General features: G+C 38.4%; 1 protein-coding gene and 1 long non-coding RNA gene across 2 annotated transcripts in view; one reads left to right on the top strand and one right to left on the bottom strand.

Annotated features, from left to right (window-relative positions):
* Positions 1-7,469, bottom strand: part of PLEKHG7 (pleckstrin homology and RhoGEF domain containing G7) — a 36,137-nt gene extending 28,668 nt beyond the window's left edge. Inside the window, exons 1-3 of the mRNA XM_062585185.1 lie at positions 6,938-7,469; positions 6,190-6,212; positions 749-876 (exon numbers count right to left, since the gene is read on the bottom strand). Of these exons, the coding sequence (XP_062441169.1) occupies positions 749-876; positions 6,190-6,212; positions 6,938-7,468 (682 nt within the window). The 5' untranslated portion in view covers position 7,469. The remainder of the gene's footprint in view (positions 1-748; positions 877-6,189; positions 6,213-6,937) is intronic.
* Positions 7,470-8,132: 663 nt separating this feature from the next.
* On the top strand, positions 8,133-16,779 carry LOC134145587 (uncharacterized). The gene is made up of 3 exons (XR_009959650.1): positions 8,133-8,157; positions 8,317-8,370; positions 16,728-16,779. It is a non-coding gene; the product is annotated as an uncharacterized LOC134145587 (long non-coding RNA).
* The last annotated feature ends 7,470 nt before the right edge of the window (positions 16,780-24,249 follow it).

The raw sequence follows: 24,249 nt of genomic DNA, 5'->3' as shown, positions 1-24,249 counted from the left end.
CCTAAGCCTCAGATCAGTGATAGCGTCAGGCACCGTGGTGCAGGCTGTAATTCACTGTCCTTAGTGATGCATGAGGAAAGCTGGGAATCTAGACGCAGGACTGCATGAAGCAGAAGGGGCTAAGTTTGCTCCATAAGAAATTGGGAACAAAATATTTTTTTCTGAATTTATGCAACCTAACTTCAGGCTCACATGAGACTGGAGATCATAGTCCAAAATTTCCTCTTTGGGATTTTGGGGCATGTGCCATCCTTTTGAAGATGGCTAGCTTGTTTGCTTTTTTGAAACTGCTGGTTGTGCCTTTGATTTTCTGGCAGAGGGGGTAGGGAAGATAAAAACTTGTGTCTCTGGTCACCAGCATCTTCTGGTCAGTGGCTGTACACTATGCTATACTCCACTATAGATATTTGTGGAAACTGCTTGCAAGTCTATGTTTGAATCTTGGAAGGTCTCATGGGCAACCTGTAGCCAGGGGTTGGGTTTACAAGCTTTGTGATCAGAGCGCTAACTGAAAGACTAACATGGGGCACACTCTTCCCTCTGCCTGAAGCTGGCAGGTAGAAATTTGCGACGTCTGGATGGAGATCCTGGCCTGGCCTCTGGTTCCTCCAGCATTGTGGAGGAGAGAGGTGATCTATGGCCCTCCACATTGCCACTATACTGACTTCCCTCCCTACCCCATCGGCTCGCAGACCTTATTCATGGCTTTTACTGTGCTAGGGTGGGCAGATCCCAGCTTATATCTGACCTGTGTTCAGCAGCAGGGCTGTGGGGGGCAGATAGTCCACGGCACCGTCTGAGATGAGGAGGTCTCCGGGGAACACCTCAAGTCCGGGCAGACTCACCACGACAGAACTGCGCCTGCGACTGGCTGCTCTGCATGACGCAACCACAACACATTTAATTGCTTTCCTCTCCTTACAGCAGAGGAAACTTCTGACGTGCTCCTCACCAATATGTGAGGAAATGAGCTTAAAAAAAACCATATCACTGGGGAACTACATAGTGAATTAAAAGAAGTCAGTAATTTCAGCGAGTATAAAACATCAATGATCAATAGCAAATACCTAATTATCTTTTGCCCTCGACTGCAGAATGCTGTTGAGATAGGGGGGCTTATGGGCATGGTTGTCTCAGGGGATAGGAACTCAGAGAATTTAATCACAGAAATTACAGGAAATTCCTAGGTGCTTCTAAAATTAGGCAAAAAGTGAGTTTCTAAAGGTTTCTAAATCTATATTTTGGCACTGGAATCTAAAAGAGCAGTTAAATACTATGACCACAGCTGATATGTGCCTTGTCTGTACTTTAGACCTGCATACAACTGATGATTTCAAGAAAAGACGGGATATTAGCAAAACAGTTCAAGTAATTTTATAATTACCTGTTGGCTAGTTTGTTCTATTTCCTTTCTAAATCTTTCAGGAGTAGTTCCTGATAATCCAAATAATTTTATATTTTGAATATAATGTGGCTTAGCAACCCTGCTGATTGGAGACAAATGGCTCTTTCTTACTATTACTGGTACGAATGGAAGGCATTGTCCAGGATGCCGATCCATCAAGTTAAGTGACAGGCTGACACCTGTATCCAAAGGTGTGTTTGAGGCAGAGGCTGCTTGCATTCAAATTCAGAAATTATTAGTGTATGTCAAAACCTTTTTGGGTCTTGCTAATAACTCCCACCAATACCTAATTAATGGTGTTAGCATACTGTCGCAAGGTAACGGAGACTGCAGCTGCTGTTCTCCTTTCTTCAAGTGACTGATGCGTAAAAACGGTGTCAGATTTTAAAGGGTCAGTAGTTATGTAGCTGTTGTTAGTGGAAGGGAGTAAGCTGTGAGTGGAGACATCAAGTATGCATGTATCTACATGCATGTATATGTATATATATATGTATATTCTGATGAGGCTAAAAACTAAATTTTAAGATCAATAATGGGAAATGGAGATTGTGCTTTCTCTTATGATCTGACAGTATTGTTGCTTGCAATTACCTTAGGTAATCCAATCCTTAGGTTATTGCTTGATCTAAAGGAAAGATTTGCTCCTAACCATGGTGAGAGCCATAGGTTGTCAGGATGGCAAAGTTTGGGACTTTAAGACTTTAAATAAAGGCAGATTAAGGCTTATTATTATTTTTTTTGATGAGGTCACCATGCATAATGCACAAGTTCCCTAAAAGCTGCTCCTTTTCTGATAATGCCACTGAATGGGGAAACATAGGAGCCATATATTTTATTTAACTTCAGGGATTTATAGGAAGCTCTGAGGATTCTCCTGAAATTAAAACAAATACCTGGATTGCAGGCTTCTTGGGATGAGGTCTGTTTCTTCTTTGCCTGCAAGCCCACACCAGTGCATGCAGACTGCTTTTTGACAAGGTGCACCGCTTGCTACCCAGCACAAATACAAAGTGTTGATAATTACTGTATTAAGATGTTTCTGAAACCACTTGTGATTCCTCTATGTAATCTCTTGTACAGTTGGAGTGTTGTACAAGCCATATGCTGTAATATAGTGCAAGGATAATCCTAGAAGTTGAATCCTAGAAGTTCACTGCGGTGCTGTGAAATTCAGGACATTTCTTTCAGCTTCAATTTGCAATAAAATTTTTCAATGTGTTACTGATCCTTTAGGCATCTAGCCTACTGCAATTTTGAAATATGTTTTGAAGCTGGAGGTTAGTCACTTATGAATATAAATAATGGGTAGCACAGTTTCATTGTAAATGAGTTAAATGGTGTTATTTCCCTAAATCAGAAAGGCCTTGAACTTTAGAGACACTTACTTCTAAAGGAGTTCTTCAAAGAGGCTTGCGAGTCTCTTTGCGAGATGATGTATGGGATGTATGCAAAGGTCACTTGGATGTGTATCTGCAATATTCCCTTGCAGTTTGGCATGTTGGGGTTGATTAATGGCTTATGTGCCTAGATTATGTATGCATCCTTAAGAGGTGAAGGTACAGATACAGGTATCTGTGATCATCTGGCCTGATGCCTGTAGATGTATTAGATTCATTAGATGTTTTTGTTGATTTTACTGCAAAATGAAACCACTGGAGTGCTGTGCAATCCAATTTGTTAGTGCTTCAGTCTGTAAGCAACAGTTCCCTTTTTTTTCATGACTGCAGACCCTGTAGCTTTGCCTTTTTCTTTAGTTTGTGTTTGCTTTTTTTTTTTTTTTTACTAGGGTCAGGATGCTGAAGTGCTTGAGTGAAAGAAGTGTTTTGTGCTTTAGGGATGAACTTGATCAAAAGGGGGAATAATATTTGTGCAATGATTCCTTGTTTTTGTTCAGTAAGATAATGTCAGAGGTTTGTACTACGAAGTTGGTATTATGAAGTTATTGAAAATTATTAAAGATTTTGAAGCAATTCAGGGTCTGGAGAAATAAATATCCTGGGTATACAGCTGTTTCTAGGGCAGGAAAAGTTTCAGCTGGCTGCTCTTTAAAGATGTGTACCCTGATAGATTAAAAATCTTGGTTTAACTAGACCTTTAAACGTCACAAGGAACAATATCAATCTATAGGGATCTATATCAATCACCTTAATTAAATAACAGATAGGCTTTTTAAAAAATGAATATGAGAACAAAAATAACTGGAGCAGTCACAAGGATCAACATCATAGGATAGTCACAGTATTAAACTGAGATTCCTGCCAGGTGGTGACTTTGTTACCCAAGGGGCTGAGGGAGGATGTTTGGACTCCTTGCATGGAATAGCACTTTGCTGCTAAATTTGATATTAAAGAGGAAGAAGAGGACTTCAAGGTAGACGAGTCCAGTTCTCTCAGCTCATTGAAAATGAACTGCCTTAGTAGTTACAGGATGTCTGGAGGAAAGAGTGTGATCCAGTTTTTCACCCAGCCTCCAGCACACTGAATTTTGCAAGGAGAAAATGCATTCATAATAAACTGAAGGTGTTGTTGTTTTATTAACATTTCCTTCAGTGGCAGTGGCTTCAGCATCTCACCCTGTCCCCACTACATATCCCTCTCTCTGTGCTGCCCCCCGATACTTTTTGTTTATTTTGGCTGATTATTTTTAATCAGCATCGACTCAGCACATTGTCACAGTAGCAGAGATGTCCTGGCATAATGAACTGAGGGCTGAGTAGAGGAGAGCTGTTTAAAATGAGAATTACTTAAAGAAAGTCTTTTGAAAGTACAACCTGAGAGGAGGGAGAAGAGATGCTTATTAAAACTGAAGGACTGAAGTACATCCTTATCCTGTAAGGTCTTTTGGATGATCTATTAGGCAGTGTTGGAGGAGGGCTGCCAACTGTGCCAATGTACTTCTGATTGGACAGAATAATCTGACATTTCATCATTTTTCTCTGGCTGTGATAATAAGGGATTAGCTTTCAAGGAGTTAGATTAATGATTTCAATAAATGAGGAGCTGAATACAGTCCTTGCCCAGACCTTGGACCAAATTCAGGTGTTTAACTTGACAAAAATGTTTAAAGCAGAAACTAGTGATTTTTGTCTTAATGTTTCTGCACATTCTGATATTGGTCAGGACAAGAAATGGAAATTGTAATTTCTGTAATTCCTCCTAGCCTCCTTCTCTCAGTCCTTCCTGCTGGTGATCATGGAACAAAGCTTGTGATGTTTCTTGCATGTTTCTTGATTTTAAAATGTATCTGGATGGCTGTCCAGAGCCAATATCTTAGCTGGCTTACTGGGTTCCCTCCAAAGCTGCCAGACAAGTTACACTCTGAGAGGGTGTGTGCATTAAATAACTAAACAGGAGAACATTAAACATTTGTATTCAGTCTTCAATTTCTCACCTGAACTGAGCTACAGATTGCATAACTATTCACCACATCAATGACCTCAGCTTATGTATTTCTGTTTTGAGATGGATCGGAGCAGGCTTTTCCTGCTATAGGTGTGAACCGTTTTCACATTGAGACACAGAGATCTCCTTCCCTCCCTTTCTCTTTCAACTGTAAGTTGAAGAGGCTAAAGGCTGAGATGGAAATCAAAGCAATTTGAAAAATCTGGGAGAACTCTTCTGCTGTGAGCACATCATTTCAGACGCACGTCTATTAAGCCTTGTCTAAGGAATTGCATTGCGTTTTGACTTGTGTGCTCTGTCAACCTACTCCCACCTCCCCAAGGCCTCAACACAAACCTACTTGAAATACAGACTTGTTGGCAACCTGGTGGTTATAGTAAGTTCTACCTGACAAATGAGTGAATGTTGGGAAGAATAGGAGATGCAGCTCAACTGATGGTCTACTACCTTAGGGAATGAAATACTATGTGGCGTGGTCACACAAGCATTATATTACTCTTGGGCGTGAGGCTATTTCTGCCTTAGGTTCCTTAAGGCTTGCTCACCAATGCTAATGCTTTTAATGTACCTGGCTCACCTGTGTGCCCCACCTGAAATCTTCAAGGGGAACAGGCAATAAAATGAACATTGCATTATCAGTGAGATAGATGTTGTTATTAAGGGAGGTACTAGCTGCTACTACCTTGTTGTTTGGGGAGCAAACAAATTTCATTTTGTTTCTTTTCTGTAAACATTTGAACATCTTAAGGAAATGAGCATGGCCGAATCAAACTCACTTTTAATCGGGATTTTACTTTCTGAAAATTGCTTGTAAGAGCTTAGTGCAACTTAGTGCACAAATCTGTGGTACATAGCACTTTATCTTGACATAAAGTGGATGCATTAACATCTTATAGAATCAAATATTCTTAGTTTATAGGATTAACAATCCCTTCATCCAGCAGCAATCCTGGATCTGCTTTTCTCATGTATGAGAGCAATATTGAGCTGTTCTGCTAGCTTCTTTGCTCCCTTTTCCTCCCACAAAGTTTTGAAGAATGTTGCTCAAGATTATGAGATGTTTCACATTCTTCAGCTGCTGAAATTTGACACTGTTAATCCTAACAGCTAGACCTTTTGGCAGTTAGTTCCCTTTGCAGAGCTCTCTGATGGTCCTACTAAAATAGTATGTGAAATATAGCTAAACATACCAGGGAGAGGGTGACCTTTGAAGGAAAATCTCATTAGGAAGTTCAGTGTAACAAGCTGGTGACAAAACAAATCTAGAAATTAAAGTTGTTATGCATACATGTCTCACTGTTCACTTTGTCTTAGATTGGAGCAAATTCGTTAAAAGGATAATGAAGTTCAGCTTAAAATAAGATAAAACAAATATTTGCATACCTTTTAATAGGCACACCGCTCGTCTGAAAGAAAGTGAGATACTCTCATTACTTGGTCAGAAAGCAAGCAAACTTTTTTTTTTTTTTTTTTTTTTTTTTGTGAAAAAAGTACTGATTTTTTAAGAGGAGTATCATATATAGGCTTAGACGCCAGTTAATTATTTTACTGTTGTTGATAAAGGAACAGATGAAGGAGCATTTGGTATCCAGAATGTTTTCTGTAGTTGATAGGGAAAAAATAGCTTTTGGTCTGTGGCACAAAACTAACCAGTTATTTAGACCGCCCATATTCGGTGAAACATGTGCGTAAGTGCTCTGCATGAGGGTAGAGTCAAGCTGTATGTCTGAATTTGACTTCTTATGCAAGTAATACAAGGCCAAGAGAGTAGGTCTATGAGCATTTCTCCTAGCAGCAAAGCTGGCTTATGTGATTCCTTTTGCTGTGCCCACGGACTGAAGTTATGAGGGATGGCTGAGCAGCAGTTTGCCACCACAGAGAGGTGGGAAAGCGTGACCAAGCATAGGATTAAGCTGATCTGGTCACCAAGAGGCAAGGCTGGAGCCACAGTCTCTTGTTGAACTGGAAGGACCAATCTGCCTTCCTGAGGAGGGCAGAAAATGGTCTGTTATGGGAATGGAGCCCAGGTCAGGTTGCAGTTCAGTTCAAGAATTGTGGATTTTTTTGTGCACTGGGCCATGAGTGAACATGCAAGGTTCAAAAAGAGGTCACGTTATCTTGTTCTCCTTACCTGGATGCCTTCCTGCTGCCTAGGGCTGGGACATGGAAGTCTTGCGGGCAGAGTAGCAGAACTGGCTTTCCGTGAGTGCTGGAGTGTCGCTTCAGCTTTACCATTGCTGAGAGGATATTTTTGCCTTGACGGTTCTGATCTGCGGTCAGCAGATTCTGGATCTCCTGTGGTAGTTTCAGTCTTTGCTTTGGAAGACAGTAATTTTGCGTGGACACAAGAAGGCAGTGACAATGAGGAAGATTTAGTGCACCGCGGTGGACTTTTACAAATATGGTGGAGCGAGCCAGTGTATTCTTTTTGATTCCCCAGCTGAGGAGAGCTCGTGAGAGTTCTGTCCTGAAATGACAGTGCTTGTGAGGCAGAGGCCATCCTTAGACGCCTTAAAGTCGGAGAGGTGGAAATTCTGGCCACAGCATGCCGGTCAAACTGGAAAGGTGTGTGGTAGCTCCCAGTGTGCTCCTCTGTGGGAAGCTTCAGTAAAACTGAAGACTCAGTGTAACTTCTTCTGTGGATGCAGTCACCTGGGGGCATGGTGACATCCATACAAGCTGATACTGCTTTCATTTCATAGGGACTGAAGACATCATCTGGGCTGCTGCTTTCAGACAAATCTTCACGAAGCTCAGTTTCCCTGTTTAGAGGTGCCATGTTGATGCACGCTTCTTTGCCCAGGTCCAGAGAGCAATCAGAACTTGATTGTTGCATTCTTTACATGCAGCACAAAGATTTATAGCTATGTGTACATAAAAACATTATCAGGAAAAGGTCTTACAAACTTGTATGCATTTTTGTTTAATATGGGAGCATATGCAAATGGGAAAAATCTAAACAAAATAACAGATATGTGCAGTAGTACAGAAACATAGCATGCTTTTTGACTCCTCCTTAAAATAAGAGTTTCAGCTTCAGGACCCTATTTCAGCAAGCTCTTCAAGCAGTTGCTAGCTTTGAGTGCGCAAGCCGTGTTGATGTCATGTGGCAGAACTAGTTACATGATAAAGACTAAGCGTATAACTAAGAACTTTGCAAATCTGGTGTTGCAGCCACCTAACTTCTTGCTGTCACTCCCCCGTCGATAAATGAGACCGTGACAGTCCTGTACACGGGATACAAGTGAAGCCTCTAGCTCTTGGTGGCCCTACTGGTTGCTAAATGGTTTATGTTATAATAATAATTACTTGCTGAAAGCTTAAAGAAATACAATCTAACACTTATTTAAGGTGAGTCTAACCACTGTCATTTTTGTTTTCAGCAGAGATGTATTTTCTAATAAACATTATGTCAATCAACTAATGAAGACAGTTTATAAAAGTAACTTACCTGTTGATTTATTAGTACATAATCTTATGCTCTGTGATTCATGAAGCTCTGTTTTTCAGGTACATTAAAGTACAAGTCTCTACAAGTCTCTAAAACTGGACAGAGAGAACAAGGTAAAACTCATGATTATTAATTCAAAAATAAGCCTCTTCTTTTGCTAATAGGAATCTTAACACTGTTCATGATTTCTGGCTTTTCTGGGCGCTTTTATATATTAAAATGGATTTGTTCAAACGTGTGTTGACTATTTTTCTTGAGTTACTGAATGTGGTCTCTGCAATTTGAATTTTGAGTAATTATAAAATCCCATGAGATTGATTTATCAAATGATTAGAAACAAATTTTTTCTTCAAGTTTGCAAGTTCATAATATTGCTTTTTACAGATCTTTTCAGCCAGTAGAACACAATCATTCAAATGTTTTCAGGAAGCAAATATGGAGATAACTTTATAACAGGAATAACTTCTTTCAGAAATAGTGAATAGCTACAGATATGTTAGCAGCTATTAATTCTTCTTTAATAGATAAAGTGTAACAAAGCATGTGCTCATTAAAATGGATATTCACTAAAATTCACATAATTAATATAATGTGAATGATGATAATGAGCAATTATTACTGTTTCCTACTTCTGAGCAAAATTATGGTTTCATACTCTTGCTGTGAGATTTTCTAGCATTGACTTGTGGCCCTTTTAAGATTCCTATTATGTGAAGTGCAATTGCATCTAAACTACATAATGAAATAAAAAAAATGATCATTGGTGAGGCTTTCTCTTGACTTTTTTTAAATAATCACCTCTTCCTCATGAAGAATTCTGCAACTCATCATAGAGCTTCCAGATATTCATGTGAATAGAATTCTATTGTAGAAAAAAGGATTAAAGACAAGTCTTTTCAGGAGAAAAGTTCTTTTTTTGCTTGTTTGTTTTAAGTAGAAGTTCAAGGATTTGTTCTCAAAACTCTCAGCAGTAAAATAGTTATAAAGAAAGTACAGCTTAAGAGAAGTGCAGACGTATGCTACATATATGCACACAAATTATTGTAGATGATTAAACTTACCACATTAGCCAGGTGAAGATTTATTGACTTCCAGTGTGTCACATCCTTTGCACATACAGTTAAGTCAAATTCTCAAACAATTACTTGCCTAACTGTATACTAGGCTCAGCAGCAGAGAGAGTGTTTTCTCTTTTAAAGCGTCCTTACTGAATGCTGATATAGGAAACTAGTTTTTCTTCTTGTAGATTTGTTTCTAGGGGATTTGTTTATCAGCTCAGACGGAAGTGGCTTCAGGACCAATGCCTGTTTACAAAAGATAACACGGCCCACACATTTTATTAAACTTCATTCCTATTATAATTCTTTTTTTCTACTTTTCACATTGATAAAGTTTGTCAAGAGAAATCTCAGTCAAGTAAATCATAAACTGCAAGAGCAGGTGAAATGCCTCCACCCCTCAAATAGTCAAGTTTGCTGTTTGTCTAGATTCATTCAGCTGGATCTAACTATGCATTGTTCATCCTTCATGGAGGAATGGTAGTGATCTATCCCTTGGTTACATTATTTACAATCGGATTTTAAATTTTAGCAAGTGTGCTAACTATCTGAGTAGTTCTGAGCACAGGCAGACTTTAGTAGATGGAGCATTTGAGAACTCCTCCAGACACCCATAATTCATTGTTTAGTTGTGTTACAGAACTGATTGGAAACCATCAGAACTGGCTTAGGCATTCTTTGATCGAACGATTTTAAAATGAAACTCGGGAAGATAGGATCTACTTTGTAGATAACTTTTGAGGAAGCACTAACCTTCACAAATTTTGAATATATTGTGTAATATATATTTTCAAGGACTCAGTGAACACCTGCATATGCAGACAACCTTTGTACTGTTTAATGACACTTTGATTTCCTGCAAAGGTTTATTCAAAACTTGTGCACAACTCAAAATCTTGTTCCCCCAAACTAGTAAAATAAGTGTCTTTGGTTGATTTCACTTAGCATTTGATAAGGCTTTGTGGATTGAAGGAGGATTAGATATGTTCCAAGAGGAAGAAAGAAGAAAATAAGCTTGAAGACTTTATTTGCAAGACTGAGACAATATTTGTTTTGGTGCTCATCTAGTGCTGCTTGTAAGAATAAGGAGAGAGATTGAAAAAGAATGTGCTCACTCTGATAGTTGATAGCTGGAGTATGTTTGCTTTAAGCAGAGGTTTCATGAACATAAAACTCTATTTTTTTCTCCTTATGCTGCTTCTCAAGGTGATATTATGATCAATAATATCAGGGAGTCATACCTTCCTGAGTGCGAAGGTCACCTCTGCAGAGGGGCAAGCTTAGAGTTACAGTCCCTGCTCTTGACACTCTTCACACTTATGCACATTGCACAAGCAGGCTCTTTTGCTACCTAATTCAAATATTCTGAAGTGTACTTTAAACCTGTTACTATGATTCTTCCTCCACAACTTCTTCTGTGAAGGTAGCTAGGTGGCCTTCTGCAAGCACCAGTCCTCAAACTAGTACAGGGTCTGCTGGACAGACCCTGCTGACCTACTCGTCAGCTCATGGAAGCCTGATTCTAAATGTTAAGCCTAGGCCTGAGCCCTGAATGTCTAAATATTCAGATATTATTTTTCTGTTTCTTTTACCATTTTGTATTCCTGTTTGCCTATGTGCTATTTGGAAAATGACGGAGATGTACTGAGCTGGAAAGACGACTATTGATAGGCTTGGGATCATGATTTGGTAACTGGGAAATGTGCAAACTGGAATTATTTTGGACCTAGGTAGTTGACTAGATATTAGTAAGAGAAAGAAGTTAGTGGGGTAACTGAGATCGGGGCTGATATGAGTTCCTTTCTTACATTTAGTCCTGGGGCTGGCTCAGATGAGTTTGGGTTTGATCAGGTAGAAACTTTAATGTCATTTTTGATCAGGCTAATTTTGGTTGAGACTTGAAGATTTTTATTTCAGCTGGAACTTTATCCTTTACATGATCAATATACTCACCTAGCAGCAATTGTGTCGAGACGTTATTCTATTTTCTTCTCATTTGCTAGTCATAACCTTACCGATAAATTGAAACCTATCTCTAGCCTCTTTTACCCAGAATTAAAAGCACTCTCAAAATTTAAGCAGTTCTCTGATTTAACTGGGAGAGGAGGCTACTTCTGGATGCAGATGAAACTGCTCAAACTTTACTACCTCAGCCTAACTTGCCTCCTAGTCCTAACTGTAATAATTCACTTACTTGTTCTGGCTAGGACTACGTATGTGTATCTAATTGGTGCCTATCATCACCTCTACTCAAGTCATACAAGCTCTACTGCTTTTCCAAACCTCATATTATCCTAGCTTCAGCTATAAACTCAGTCCCAGTCCAAACACTTGCCATAGCATTAATTTTCATCCTCAGAAACAAATATAGCCAGATCATTTAACTGGCTAAAATCCAATTACTTTGTCTGTGCTTTCTAAAATAAATAACTATATTAGACTGTTGGTACCTCCTAGTCTAAATCCTAACCTTTATGCTCAAATCTCTGCTCTGTTTTACCCAACTTTAACCCTAAAATACAACTCCTATCTGAAACATATTTTAAACTAAAGTTAAGCAGTTGTCTCTCTTGCAAGTTTTCTTAGTAGTCTCTTCTGAGGACAATTATCACTCCAGTTGTCTGGGCTTTGCTAACCTGGACTGTAATGCGTTCACCATACTCTTTTTAACAGTTCTAGTATTTACCATGTGACTCTTTCTAGGGTCAATCTCCAAGTTAGACCAATGCCCCCTGGGGCACTTAACCCCATGGGTTAAGATACTGCTCTAGATCACTATTCACTATGAACACATAACCTAAGTGCTTTCTCCAACCCTATGTCCTGGTTGTTCCAGAAATAAACTCGGCAAGTATTCACACTGGTGTCTGCAGTCACTTTCTGAATCACATATTCACGTTATTCATACACCTTAGTATCTGTATGCAGAAGCCTTGTGCCTCATATTATATCAGTAATTTGTAACAATAGCTGCTCTAGCCAGCACTTCTCCCCTTTTTGACTGGCAAGTCACGTAATTTCAAAGATCCCCAAATTTTTTCTGCACATCCAAACCCCAATCCTTCGATTAACTTTAGCCTTAGCATTATGCCAGCCTTACTCATTTGCCACAGAAGTCACTATAGCTGGGCGGACAAGTCTGTCCCCAGCTTATCTGCTTGGACTCAAAGGAATGAAGTGATTTTCATACCTCATAGGCATCCACTTTATTGAACTCAAAACTGGGGCCAAGCCTCAGCCTTCAGACACGTCACTCTAAATTGATCTCTGGTGCACAAGTGAAACTTGGTGCCAGGGCAGAGAGATAAATACTAGTGCAGCTTAAACAACACTTTTTGCCTATGAACATTTCTCAGGTTATGTACTACTAGAATAGCTGTATGTAGGAAGAATAGAGGAGGAGGGACAGATTTGGGGATGGATAGATAATATTAGATGCTTGTTGCTGCATCTCCCTTGAAGAATGGACTTGTCAAAGTTATTCCAATCTTGCATATCGGTGGTTGATAGACAGATTTCATTTTTACTGTTAAACCTTGCTTCCATGCTTAGACTGGTTTCAACGCAGACACCACTGGCTAGTTATTAAGCTGCTTAACTAAGCTAATGCATGAAAAATTAATCCTAGAGCTATTGTGACATTTCAGTCCAGGTTTTGTGCTGGGCAGGTTGCTGCCCCTTGTCTACAAGTGCCTCACAGCTCTGCAATGAGCCTCCCTCCAGCTGTAGCATACCTCAGTGGCCTTCTGGCTACCAACAGCCTCTTTCAGGAAGAGGTCCAGAAATTAGTTTATTGGTTCCAGGATTTTATACTTCTGCCAATATCCCTGTGGGCCCTTCAGGGCTATGTAGACTATTGGCACTGGTTGGGAAAGATCTCATCTTTCTTTCCAAGTTGTCGAGCATCATTCATTGATAACTTCTTTCTTGTGTTTCCCTGAGATTCCTGAGTCAAGGTTCCTTGACTTGTACATCAGATGCAACTGGTTGTTCTATCAGTGATTAGAGTAGATAGTCTCTCATATACTGTCAAGTAAGAATTTTTTTCTCAGCTATAGCTGGCTGGCTGAGTGGCTTGGCTTGTAACTGGGTGACAGGATAAGTCCATGTCTGGATCGGGGCTATATTTTCACCTAGCTGAAAATGTCAGTTTCTCTTTATCTGTTGCCTGGTGGAATATCTAAGTGCTTGAGTCATAGGGGCCTTCTGGTGGAGAAGCTATTACAGGAACTACTACACCCAATTTTTTGCCAGTCTGTCTTCAATCTTGCATGACCTGTACCTTGAGACAAAATACTTGCTCTGCTCCTTTGGTCCCCTGGTAGTCCCTCATTGATGGAGTTGTCTGGAAATGGGTTTTGTTGTGACTTCCTATCAAATGACCTCCTAGAATTTGGTGTATCCTGGACATACCCATCCAGTCATTACGCTGACTGAGCACTGCCCCCAGCTTTGCTTTCAGTCCCTCAAAGGGATACTCATTTCTGAGTTTATATAACACTTTTATGGCTGTTTGATAGCCCTTCCAATGTAAGAGAAGCTCATGGTGTTCCTTTGTAGTCCTGGTAACAGCCCTGTAGCTTTGCAATGAGACCTGGCCAGTAAAAATCAGGCTACGTGTCTCCCTCAATCTTCTGCACTGTTGAAGAAGCAGACTGAGCACTGTGGGGCATTATATGAGGCTACAGGCATCCAGTTAGAACGCAAATTGGTGCTGGGAGCTGCTGGACAAGCCAGGTAGAGTTGGTCCTGAGGTCAGATAGCCTACATTGCATGTGTGGGCAACCTAACAAGGGCGTAAAACCTCAGAATATAATTGAAGTCTTATCCCTTGATCAGTCAGTGCAATTCCTCTAAGCGCATTTCTGTGGTGAGACAGTTTCAGCAAATATGGTCTCAGCATGGATGCTTTTACAAGACAGGATAGAGGCAGCCACACCAATTAAAAGAAACTGGGCAAAAATCACTCACTCTTGCTGGCCAGCTTAAGACATCTGAGATTCTGTTTTCCGTATACTTAGTTATGTATAATTGCAATAGGTTCAGAGCACAGATGCTGTTGACATCAGCTGCAGCTGTAAGTGCTCGGCTCCTTTGGTAATCAGACCTCAGGTCTCTAGTCAAGTACCCAGAGAGTAAGGAACATGCACTTAGTGACCCCTTGAGAAAAGTTCAGTTTAAATGGCTTAGCCAGAATCATAAAAAAACTATGTAGTAGATAGAGGGATAACATCCACTTCTTTAGAGAAATGTGAGAACGCCTTTTTCTTTCTCTATGAATGCCAGTCTCAATTACCGCGTGCTTCTCTGCTTTTGCAGCAAATGAACAACAGTTGTCCAAAGACAGCCGTCTCCCACACTCGGTGCTGAATCATTCCCAGAGCTAGGACAGCCTGTGCTCTGAGGAGGGGTGCATGTGTGATTAAGACCTGTTGTTATGTCAGATCTAGATGAAAAGGGAGTGGAGGTAGTGCAGGTTGTGCAATCATCTCTCTGACCTGTAACCCCTTCTTTCTCCTTCCCCCAAGAGACCATGAAGGTGCCAAAAAGCATTTATGTCCTAGAACTTCCTCAGCTCTGGATGCTTAGCTTTGAAATGAAAATATTCTTTTTTTAAGCTTATAGACTTCTTTTTCCATCCCTGGTCAAAGAAAAAAGAAGGATACTTCCTGTTTTGAATTAGAGAGGGGGTCTTGGCTTGTCCCGGAGCTGCAGGCATAGAGCAATTTAGCTAATCGTCTCATGTGGCTGCTCAGAGGCACAGCAAGTGTGGGCAGAATTGCCTGGTGATTTAGCTGGGGAGACACTGTTTGCCATTTTTCAAAGGCTTTACCTTAGCCAAATTTAGGCAGATTTTCATGCGAGCAACATCAATTGCATAAAAAAATGTTCTCTTTGCCAACAAAATTTTGTCAGTGACTGATCCAAAGTGAGACTTTATAAGAGAAGAAATCATTCCTATTTTATTATTATGGCACATGTAGTACATTTTTCTCTAGACTTGCCCTCAAAAAGACAGAACATTTCACCTGAGAAGTTTCAAAAAACTTCAGTTAGTGGCAGACACCCGTTGTGTGAAATGTCTGCCAAATGGTTAAACTCTGGCAAAGAAAATGGGAACTTAATCATAACAAGAGCAAGTGTTTGACAAATTTAACACCAGGCAGCACTGACAATTCTGCCTTTAATAATATAAGATTTTTTAAAAAAATCAGTAGACAGTAAAACTTTTATAGAAATTAGCAAGAAATGCTATGTATGCTCCCAGTTGTACACAATGGTTTCTGTATAAAGCATTTGTTCTCGAACTTCCTCTGGAGCAAATGAAAACTTGACTCATAGGAGAAAAACAAAACAAAGCCAAAAATCAAAAAACACTGTTCATAAAAAAAAGCTTTCTAAAATGCCATGAAAAGCAGAAGCCTTTTCTATTCTTCAGAACCAACTTCTATGGAACTTAAATAGTCATTTTTCTGCATATCCAAAATTGAATAATGAAACACCTTCTGTTTAAAAATCAGCAACACACACCATGTAACCAGTAGCCGAAGGGTACAGAGGGAAAAGAGTAGTTAATTTCTCGAAAAATTCCCCATTTCCCATTTCCGTATGAAAATATCTACTTAGTTTGCAATCACATATAGATTTGTAGTATGACAATAATATGGATGGAAAAAATGAAAGAATAAATTTGGCTTAGGCTAATGTGAAACAGATGTCTTGACTCTCTTGGCAAAACTTCTCCCTACCTCACTTTACTCTAGATCTAGTGAAGAATTATTTTGGTTAAGTAATGCTTTTAACTGTAAAAACAAGACACTTACAGAGTCAAAATCTTTCATTTTGAGTAATTACTTTTAAAGTATTCATATAGAAAGAAGCATTTGTTGAGCATTATTTAGTAGTTTTACTTACTACCAAACTATATAATTCAACAAATCTATTGTTTTTAGTCAGACTTGAGTCAACTTTATTTATACTCTCTTTTTTTTACTTCCTCTTCTCCCTTAAAAGTTTCTTTATGAATACCTCCAGTCATGTTGAACTTCAATATCTCAGTCACAATATTGATAGGTCTTAGATATCTAGGTAATTGTCTTTCCTTGCAGATATTGTATCTGGTTTTCATCTCTCAGCACCTAATTTAAAAACACATCGTGTCATGCAAATCAGAGCGCAGAGGTGAGAGGCAAAGGAGCGGGTCTGACTCTCACCTGGCAGGTCAGAGAGCTGCTTTCTGCAATTTCAATTCGATCCATCAGTCGGGAGCACAGAGCTGAAATCTGCATGCTTCAGTGCTGATTAATGGCACTGATTCTTTCACTTTAATGTGGTGCTCAGGACACTTGTAATTAAGTTTGAAGTCGTAGATTTTTTTCTCCTAGTGACCCTCACAACCATCTTTTTCACAGTCTAACGTAAGCAGCGGGCTACTACTGAATCAGAAATTTCACTATCCTCCTCCTCAAGAGCACTGAATAAGGCCACTATGGAGTCAGGTATTTATTATTATTTATTTTTATGGGATAAGTCACAAGATAAATTTTTAGGTGAAAATCAGTTTTCCATTAACTTTCCATTAACTAGCTTTTATTTTAGCCTTATGGCTTTTTTATTATTATTTATTTTTTTCCTGGCCAGTTCTCTGTGTCATACTACTAGGAAATATGCACCATTAGGAATAAAATGTTTTGGGAACCCCCCTCAAATTGTTGTACTTTGGCACTGGCTTATCTAGATAGCTGGATTTAGTAGATACAGTAGTCCTGCAAAGACAAAACATACATATATATATATATGTATAAAGAATGGCATCTGTTTCTGTTTGCTTTTCAGTGTCTTCCCAAATGATAATCATGGTAAAGAAATGACAAGATTCCTATCAAATATCTCCAGATATTTTTCCATTCTATGTATGCTTATTAGAACCTAACGTGCTGTGCGGGAGAGATTATTTTAGAACAAAAAATATTGTGTAAAGCTATAAATTAATATCTATTCTCACGAAGTTTATCCAAGATTCAGAATCTGAGTTCCACAAGGTCATGAGTCTTATGATAATTATCCAAATTTAATAAACTAAGCCTATTTTATAACTGGAGAACATACCAGAAGAATAGAGGAGCAAATTAAAAGGAATTTTTGCTGCAGCTCCTTAGATGTTTGTCAGATGCTGCTGTTAGTATTAGGCAGGCAAAGAGTGTTAATTCATCCTCTTCACAAATATCTGATTCTCTAGCACTTACCAGTCCACTGTTTGCACATGCAGACAACAGGCTGATTTTTTTTTTTTAATAGCAATGCCTGAAACGTTAAAGGACAATATTCAGAGGTCAGCAAATAAACGTGTATGAAGTGTGGTTTCACAGTGGAACCATAAGATATGGTGCCCACCACAAAGCCAGTGCTGCTTCCTGTGCTTGTGTAAGACAAGGTGTTCAGATGAAGTAGCCAGTTCAGTTCAGTGAAACTGCTGGAACTAACCTGAGTTATCCTGATTGAGAATTTTTCCTGTATTGTTTATTTGACCAAACCATATATAATGTTATATAATTACAATATAGCTGACCATCTGCAAAACTGGGAACTATCAGTTGATTTTTATATTAAATTAATTTGTTATTGAAAACACTTTTTTCAAACGAAGGAAGCAAAGGTCTCTGTTTTTGACAGATCTCATGAGGGTAAGAAAAAAATCATCTCTATTGTGAATTACTAGGTTTATAGCCAGTCAGATGGCTTATTTCCTTTAGTGTTAGCTTAAGAAGAAAAAATAATGGAGGAAAATTGGGATGGTCTTTATTATAATGAAAGTAGAGGTAAACATAGAATGGTTATGGCAGTTTGTCTTTTTGCCATGACAATTTTCTTTGTATATCTCTTCAGGCAATGATAAAAATGAACTCCACAATAATTAAAAAAGCACTTTTACTCCTCAGGTGCAAAACAATGCAAGTGACTTCTGAGGTCATTTTTGGTATCAGCAGTGAATAGACAGTTTTAGACTATTAGATTTCTAGTGATATATTTTGCCATATAATACAAAGACAGAGAAAAAAGCCAGCTTTTTAATGGTATTAGGATCTAGCCTTTAAACATGAAGTAGTGCATACTATGACTATATCATTAAAAGTCTCGTTCATTTACAGCAATAAATGAGTTGTACATTGTGTTGAACACCTCTAAAAATCCCTTGTCTGCTTTCATCTGTCCTGGAGAGCGAAACCAGAAGTGCTACTGACCGGCTGAGAGCATCGCAAAAGCAAGTAGCAATTTCCCTAGGTGTGGCCATCGCTTTCCAGTCTTTCTCAGTGCTGTGCTTTCGATATTTAAGAAACAGTTAATGATCACCACTACAGTGGAAAAATTCAGAGCTTCATCATCTCAACAGCATATTCATATATATATTTTTCTATTTTAGGTCTTACGATAGCACACTGTGGTCATGTATAGATACAGCTACAAACTACTATGAATAGCAGTTTCCAGGGACTTGATGTCAGCTATTCTGGTAATCAGCACATCTAAGTGATTTATATGTCATTTGCAGGAATAAGGCATGGAATTTTAGCTGGTTTGATTAATCCAGAACTGCACCCACCCCCTCAGGCACGTGGCGATCTAAAAGGAGAATGAATATAGTCACAATTTAAAGATTAAATATAGTGACAATTTTATTCTCTTCATTCTTTTCACTTACTGAAAGAATGAAAGAATTTAGAGCCCAGAATATCATTTCCTAAATGGGAAAACAAGAGCGTAAGTGTGTTGAGTGGTTTTGCTTTTACTCTGGATTTTCTTTTCTCCAAAAATTGTGACAGTTACAAAAAGTATCTACAATCCTTCAGTAAAAGTAGGAGTTTACTGGTTGGACTCAGGTTGAGAAATGACCTATTTGGTGAAGATTTCCAAGGAGATCAGCAGAAAACTGATACAGACCTGGACGGATATATTCCCTGAGGGAAGATTTCTGGCAGCACCAAAGTTAAGAGACTGTGTGAAAAATAATGAGTACAGTCAGTAAGTCAGTATACAATCAATTACAAAAATGAGAAATGAAATTTGGTGGAAATATAAGATATCAATACTTAAAAAACATTAATCTGTAATATAGAAAATATTATTTTGCAGAAGAATGCCTCGAGATAATAGCTGTAATTTTAAGAAGAACAAAAGTTTTATTTCAGGTTGGAGGTCTGTATATCTCTTTGGGCTGTGAAAAAAATGGACTCATAATAATTTGAAAAGTGCAGAAGATGCTGTGTGCAGATCTTTGTTAAGGAAAGGATAAGAATTTGTTTGTAAATTTGAAATATTCCAATAAAGTAATAGGATAGTTACTGACTTCTTAGTTTTGAATGTTGATTAGTTATCAATGGGCTCCCTTCATATTCCTGCATGAAAAAAGTGCTTTATGATTCCTAATATACAAAAGGTTTGAAATAATTGCTTCAGTGATAGTGGTAGAGGTTTTGACTTTAAAATCAGTGAGCTCTGAGACTTTGGGCTCACAATAATGCCTTAGAATGGAACTTTATAATACTTAACTTTTAAATATTCTGGAGGGTAGTGTTCATTCTTGCCATCTGCTAAATGGGACCTCTTTTGGGCCTCTGCCAGTCATTGCCTCAGAGAGTGCCAAGACTGCAATGCTGAATTTGGGGCTAATGAGAGATTTCTGGGATCTTCTGCTAGGATGTGGCACCATGCAGTGGCTGGATTCGTGCGGTCTGAAAGCGCCTAGACCTCGTGTTTCATTTCTGTGGGAGAAAGATCCCAGCTATGTGGAGCTACCAGACTGGATGCTCCCCAGCCTCGCTCTCTGCTGGTGTGTCAGTTACTTGAATTTCTTATGACAGTGTCTTCAGATTGTTGAATTCTTTGGCTTTCAACTATATATTATTTTCATCATAATCTGCTTTCAATTATATAATATTTATTTCACACTTTGTTCTTTCAACATGTTAACTCTTAACACATAAGGTGTACCAATAAAATTTTGGCTGAAGGGAAGGATTAGTCTTTTCTAGGACGGAAGTTTGGAATTCTGAGAAATGTCTTTAGTACCCTGAGTCTTCAGAAGATCTGGCAGTCATTAAAAAATCATGGGATATATACATACTATTTTCACAAAATATTTTGGCTTTACTTAACACTATATCTTCTTGAAGATTTTTTTTTCTCAGAATTTCACAGAGTCAATAAGGTTGGAAGGGACCTCTGGAGATCATCTAGTCCAGCCTCCCAAAGATTTCTTGGTGCTGGTTCCACTGGGGCTTGAACCCAGGACGTTCAGCATGAAGGGCAGATGTGATAACCACTACCCTATCTGTGTTAAACCACTGTTCCTATATTCATCTTTATTTCTATTTTAAGAGGACTTATTCAATTTAGAAAACTGATGGAAAATCTAATGAGAATCAGTCATTTTTTGAAGACATGTGTCTCTTTAAAAGTTACAATAGCCTAAAGAAATTCTTGTGAAATTTCCTCTCTAAGGAAACCCGTTTTCTGCAGAAATTAGGAAGTGCTTCAGTTGGAGAGAGTAGCAAGATAACAGCCTTTAGTAACTTAATCCGTATTATATTTCTATCTTCTGTAATAAGACCATTTTTTGAAGTTATCTTTTTGCTTTTCTTATATGTTGTTTAAATGGGACTTGAAATGGTATCCTTAAAATAGGCTCATTAATTATCTAATAGTGTCTGAAAGCTGTTTGAAACACACTTCAGTTCTAGCGCATCTCATGAATAATTTTTCCAGTTGGCAGATGATGCCATCTGCAGTATACCAGCATCATTTCTATTGTTGTAAAATAAAAAAAGTATATTCAAGATGCCTAAAATAATCAGATAGCCTCATAACAGAAAGAATAATATAGGATATAGCTTATTATTAAAATGCACTACCTACTGGTGAAAGTACATATTACACTATCCAATTTAAATAGTCCACTGCGCTAAATCCATTGCATTTATTTAAAACTGGTGAAATGGCATTGTGCTTGAAAGTTGGATGAAATCCTTGAAATCCAGTGAATTCAAGGGAAAGCTGCTTTTAACATAAATAAAAGCAGAATTTTGCTCTTAATATTTAAGTTCCATTTATTTATGATTAAAGCCAGAGGAACACAACCAGCCTTCAGACCTTATGAGTTATATCAAGCCTGAAGACACATACCGCATATCACAAACATCAAAGAGAGGCTCATATTCAGGAGAAGTCATAGATGAAAGTAGCTCACACATGGGAGAAAACAACTCATCTCCAGAGTTCCCACTGCTCTGTAGTGGTATCCAAAATATAAAAGTGTCTCAGGATGAGCTGGTAGTGTCAGTCTCACAAGCCCTTCATGGTTTGCTTGCACTCACATCTAGCTATTTAGTTTGCGGTGGTTGCGGGAAACGTATGTGGAAACATAGCAGGAACATCTCACAAGCCACTGCTCTCCCTTCTGGTTTGAGGCGTCTCTCAGAGTAGTTGTAGGGACTGCAAGACATGGTGTAGTTAATGATTTGGATTGTGACCCACTTGGTCAGAGCTTGCTTGACTTTCTTCTTGTAATCTGAATGAGTCACTTGATCTGTACTTCCTTACAAAATAGTCGATAATCTTCTCTTTGTTCATACTGCACTGTTCTCCATTTAAGAAAAAAATCTTATTGATCCATCTTTGAGGAGTTTGCAAGCAATTATCACTAACAAGGTAGCTTCTTGTATAAAATGATGGATTTTCTTGTGTAGCAAGATACTATTATGAGAGAAATGATGGAAAAAAACTGTCCTTATACATTTTAAATTTGAGAATCATTTATACTAGAAGAGACATTTGAAAATCATCTGGTTCACTCCTCTGCCAAATGCTTAAATGAACCAGTATTGGTTTAAATTAAGGCATATTACATATCCCATGATCATTCTGCCTTGTGATACAGAAAATCCAATTGTTCCTAATATACTCAGTGTATTCATGAACCTATCAAAGTGTCTGTGTGTAGATATAATGTGTGCAATGGTGAATATAGGAGAAATATATAAGATGATGAAAAAAATCATAGGATAGCCACACAATGGAATAAAGGCAAGAAAGGCAGAGAGAGAGAAACAAAAGAAGAACAATTTATTCTCTTTTGATAGAGAAAACAGAAGGAGAGAGCCACTCTTTTTTGTAAAGGGGATTAAAACACGCTGATCAGTATAATCATGTTTTAAAACAAAATAAGTTATGGGGTTACATGCAGATATTTTATTTGAAACCTTCATTTTAAAATGTTACAGTGAAACCCAGTTTATTGAAACTAGTATTTTTGACTACAGTAGGCAGAATTTTACCTTTCCAATTAAAATCCTTTTTCTTTTTATTCTCTCATGTATTTTGGACCTCAAGTCTTTTCTCCCTTTTATATCATTTGGCTGTGTAAGTAGTTACAGCAGTGGGCTTGTGGAGCAGGGAGGTGTGTTAACCTGAGAGTGAGATGATCTCAACAGGCTTCAGGCTGCAGAATGTAGATGTCTTATATATGCGTGAAAGTGGAGATTTGTAAGTGCTCTAAAAATGCAGATTAGTGAAATTCATGTACTTCAGCCAAGGAGTTTTCTTTGTTTATATTTATGGGTACATATTGTAATGGCTAGGGAATGGGCAGAAATACGTTGTAACCCATGTAAGAACAGAGTCACTTTTAGTAATCAAACTGTATTCAGTGGTACTAATTAGCTCAGTCACTGAGTATCTTTTCCAAGTTACGGGTCACCATTTCCAGCGATATTTTGTAAAACTGAATATTATAGACTATAAATAGTGGAGAAGCTAGTTGTGGCTCTATAGTTAAAGAATAGTTTTAATTTTTCTTTAAAGGAAGGTATGATTTTTTCCCCCAATCTGTTACACATGTGTCATAGTAATTTTTGAGAATGCCTTGGAATGTCCCTCTCTTGCCACTAATTATAGAGGGACTAAAGTTTGTGTTGGCAATTGCCTCTAACAACTTGCTCAACACTTAAAAAAACCAACCTATCTACCTACCTGAGTCATGTTGTCAGATTGTGGGCAATGCCTATTTTGTTAAACTTGGCATTCATATACTTCTTACTGTTTTGTGATATCTTTTGTCTTTGATGCATTTCTCTTGAATGAATAATACTGTGCTTTGAGATGGCTTCTTGGTCACTGGTCAATCCAGCTTGTATTGTCAGGGAAAAGAAAGTTGTGATATCCTAGCTTAAACTGAGCTTTCTTAGGATGACTACGGCTAATTTTCATTCCTAACCTGAATGGAGATGGACAAGTATTCTTATCTGAGAAAACTGGTAGCTAGAGGTCATCCAATGGCCAGGAATGGGGTCCAAGGTGTGTTTAGCTCCCAAAATATCATAGGACAAAAAAAAAAAAAAAAAAAAAAAAAAAAAAAAAAAGCCTCTCCTTCCAAACTCTACCACTCTACCATAGCCCATAGTCTAGTGATTCGGCACATCCATAGGAAGATAATTCATTCCAGACTAGTGTTTAGCTGGTGTGTGCCCTCTGCTCTGTTGCTGGCCATTCTCTCAACCTCTCAAATGTTCTCCTTTCAATCTTTCAATTAATTTTATAACACATCCCATGCAGACACTTTGTTTTTTTCCGGTCAGGTGTAAAATGGTTTCACCTGAAAGATCTATTAAACCTTAGGATTGGTCCCTGTTGTTCATTTCACTTTTTGGTCAAACACTATCAGTAGCTACATTGCACTACAGCACTGAAGCCTTAGCCTTGAGCAACCCCCTCATCACTACTAAGCCTCTGGCAATGCAAAGCACTGGTTCTTGCAGCAGTCCCAGTAGCTTGTACCTGTAATAGAGAAGATATATCTCCAGAGTGTATTTGGTGTCAAAAGTTGAGTAGAAGTAATTGTTACACCAATTTTGGCACCTCTTCAAATCCAGCAGCTTCTGA

The sequence above is a fragment of the Rhea pennata genome, chromosome 1 (assembly GCF_028389875.1).
Source record: "Rhea pennata isolate bPtePen1 chromosome 1, bPtePen1.pri, whole genome shotgun sequence".
In the NCBI taxonomy this organism is placed as follows: Eukaryota; Metazoa; Chordata; class Aves; order Rheiformes; family Rheidae; genus Rhea; species Rhea pennata.
The sequence above is the reverse complement of the archived record's forward strand: the minus strand, read 5'-3'. Positions and strand labels throughout refer to the sequence as shown.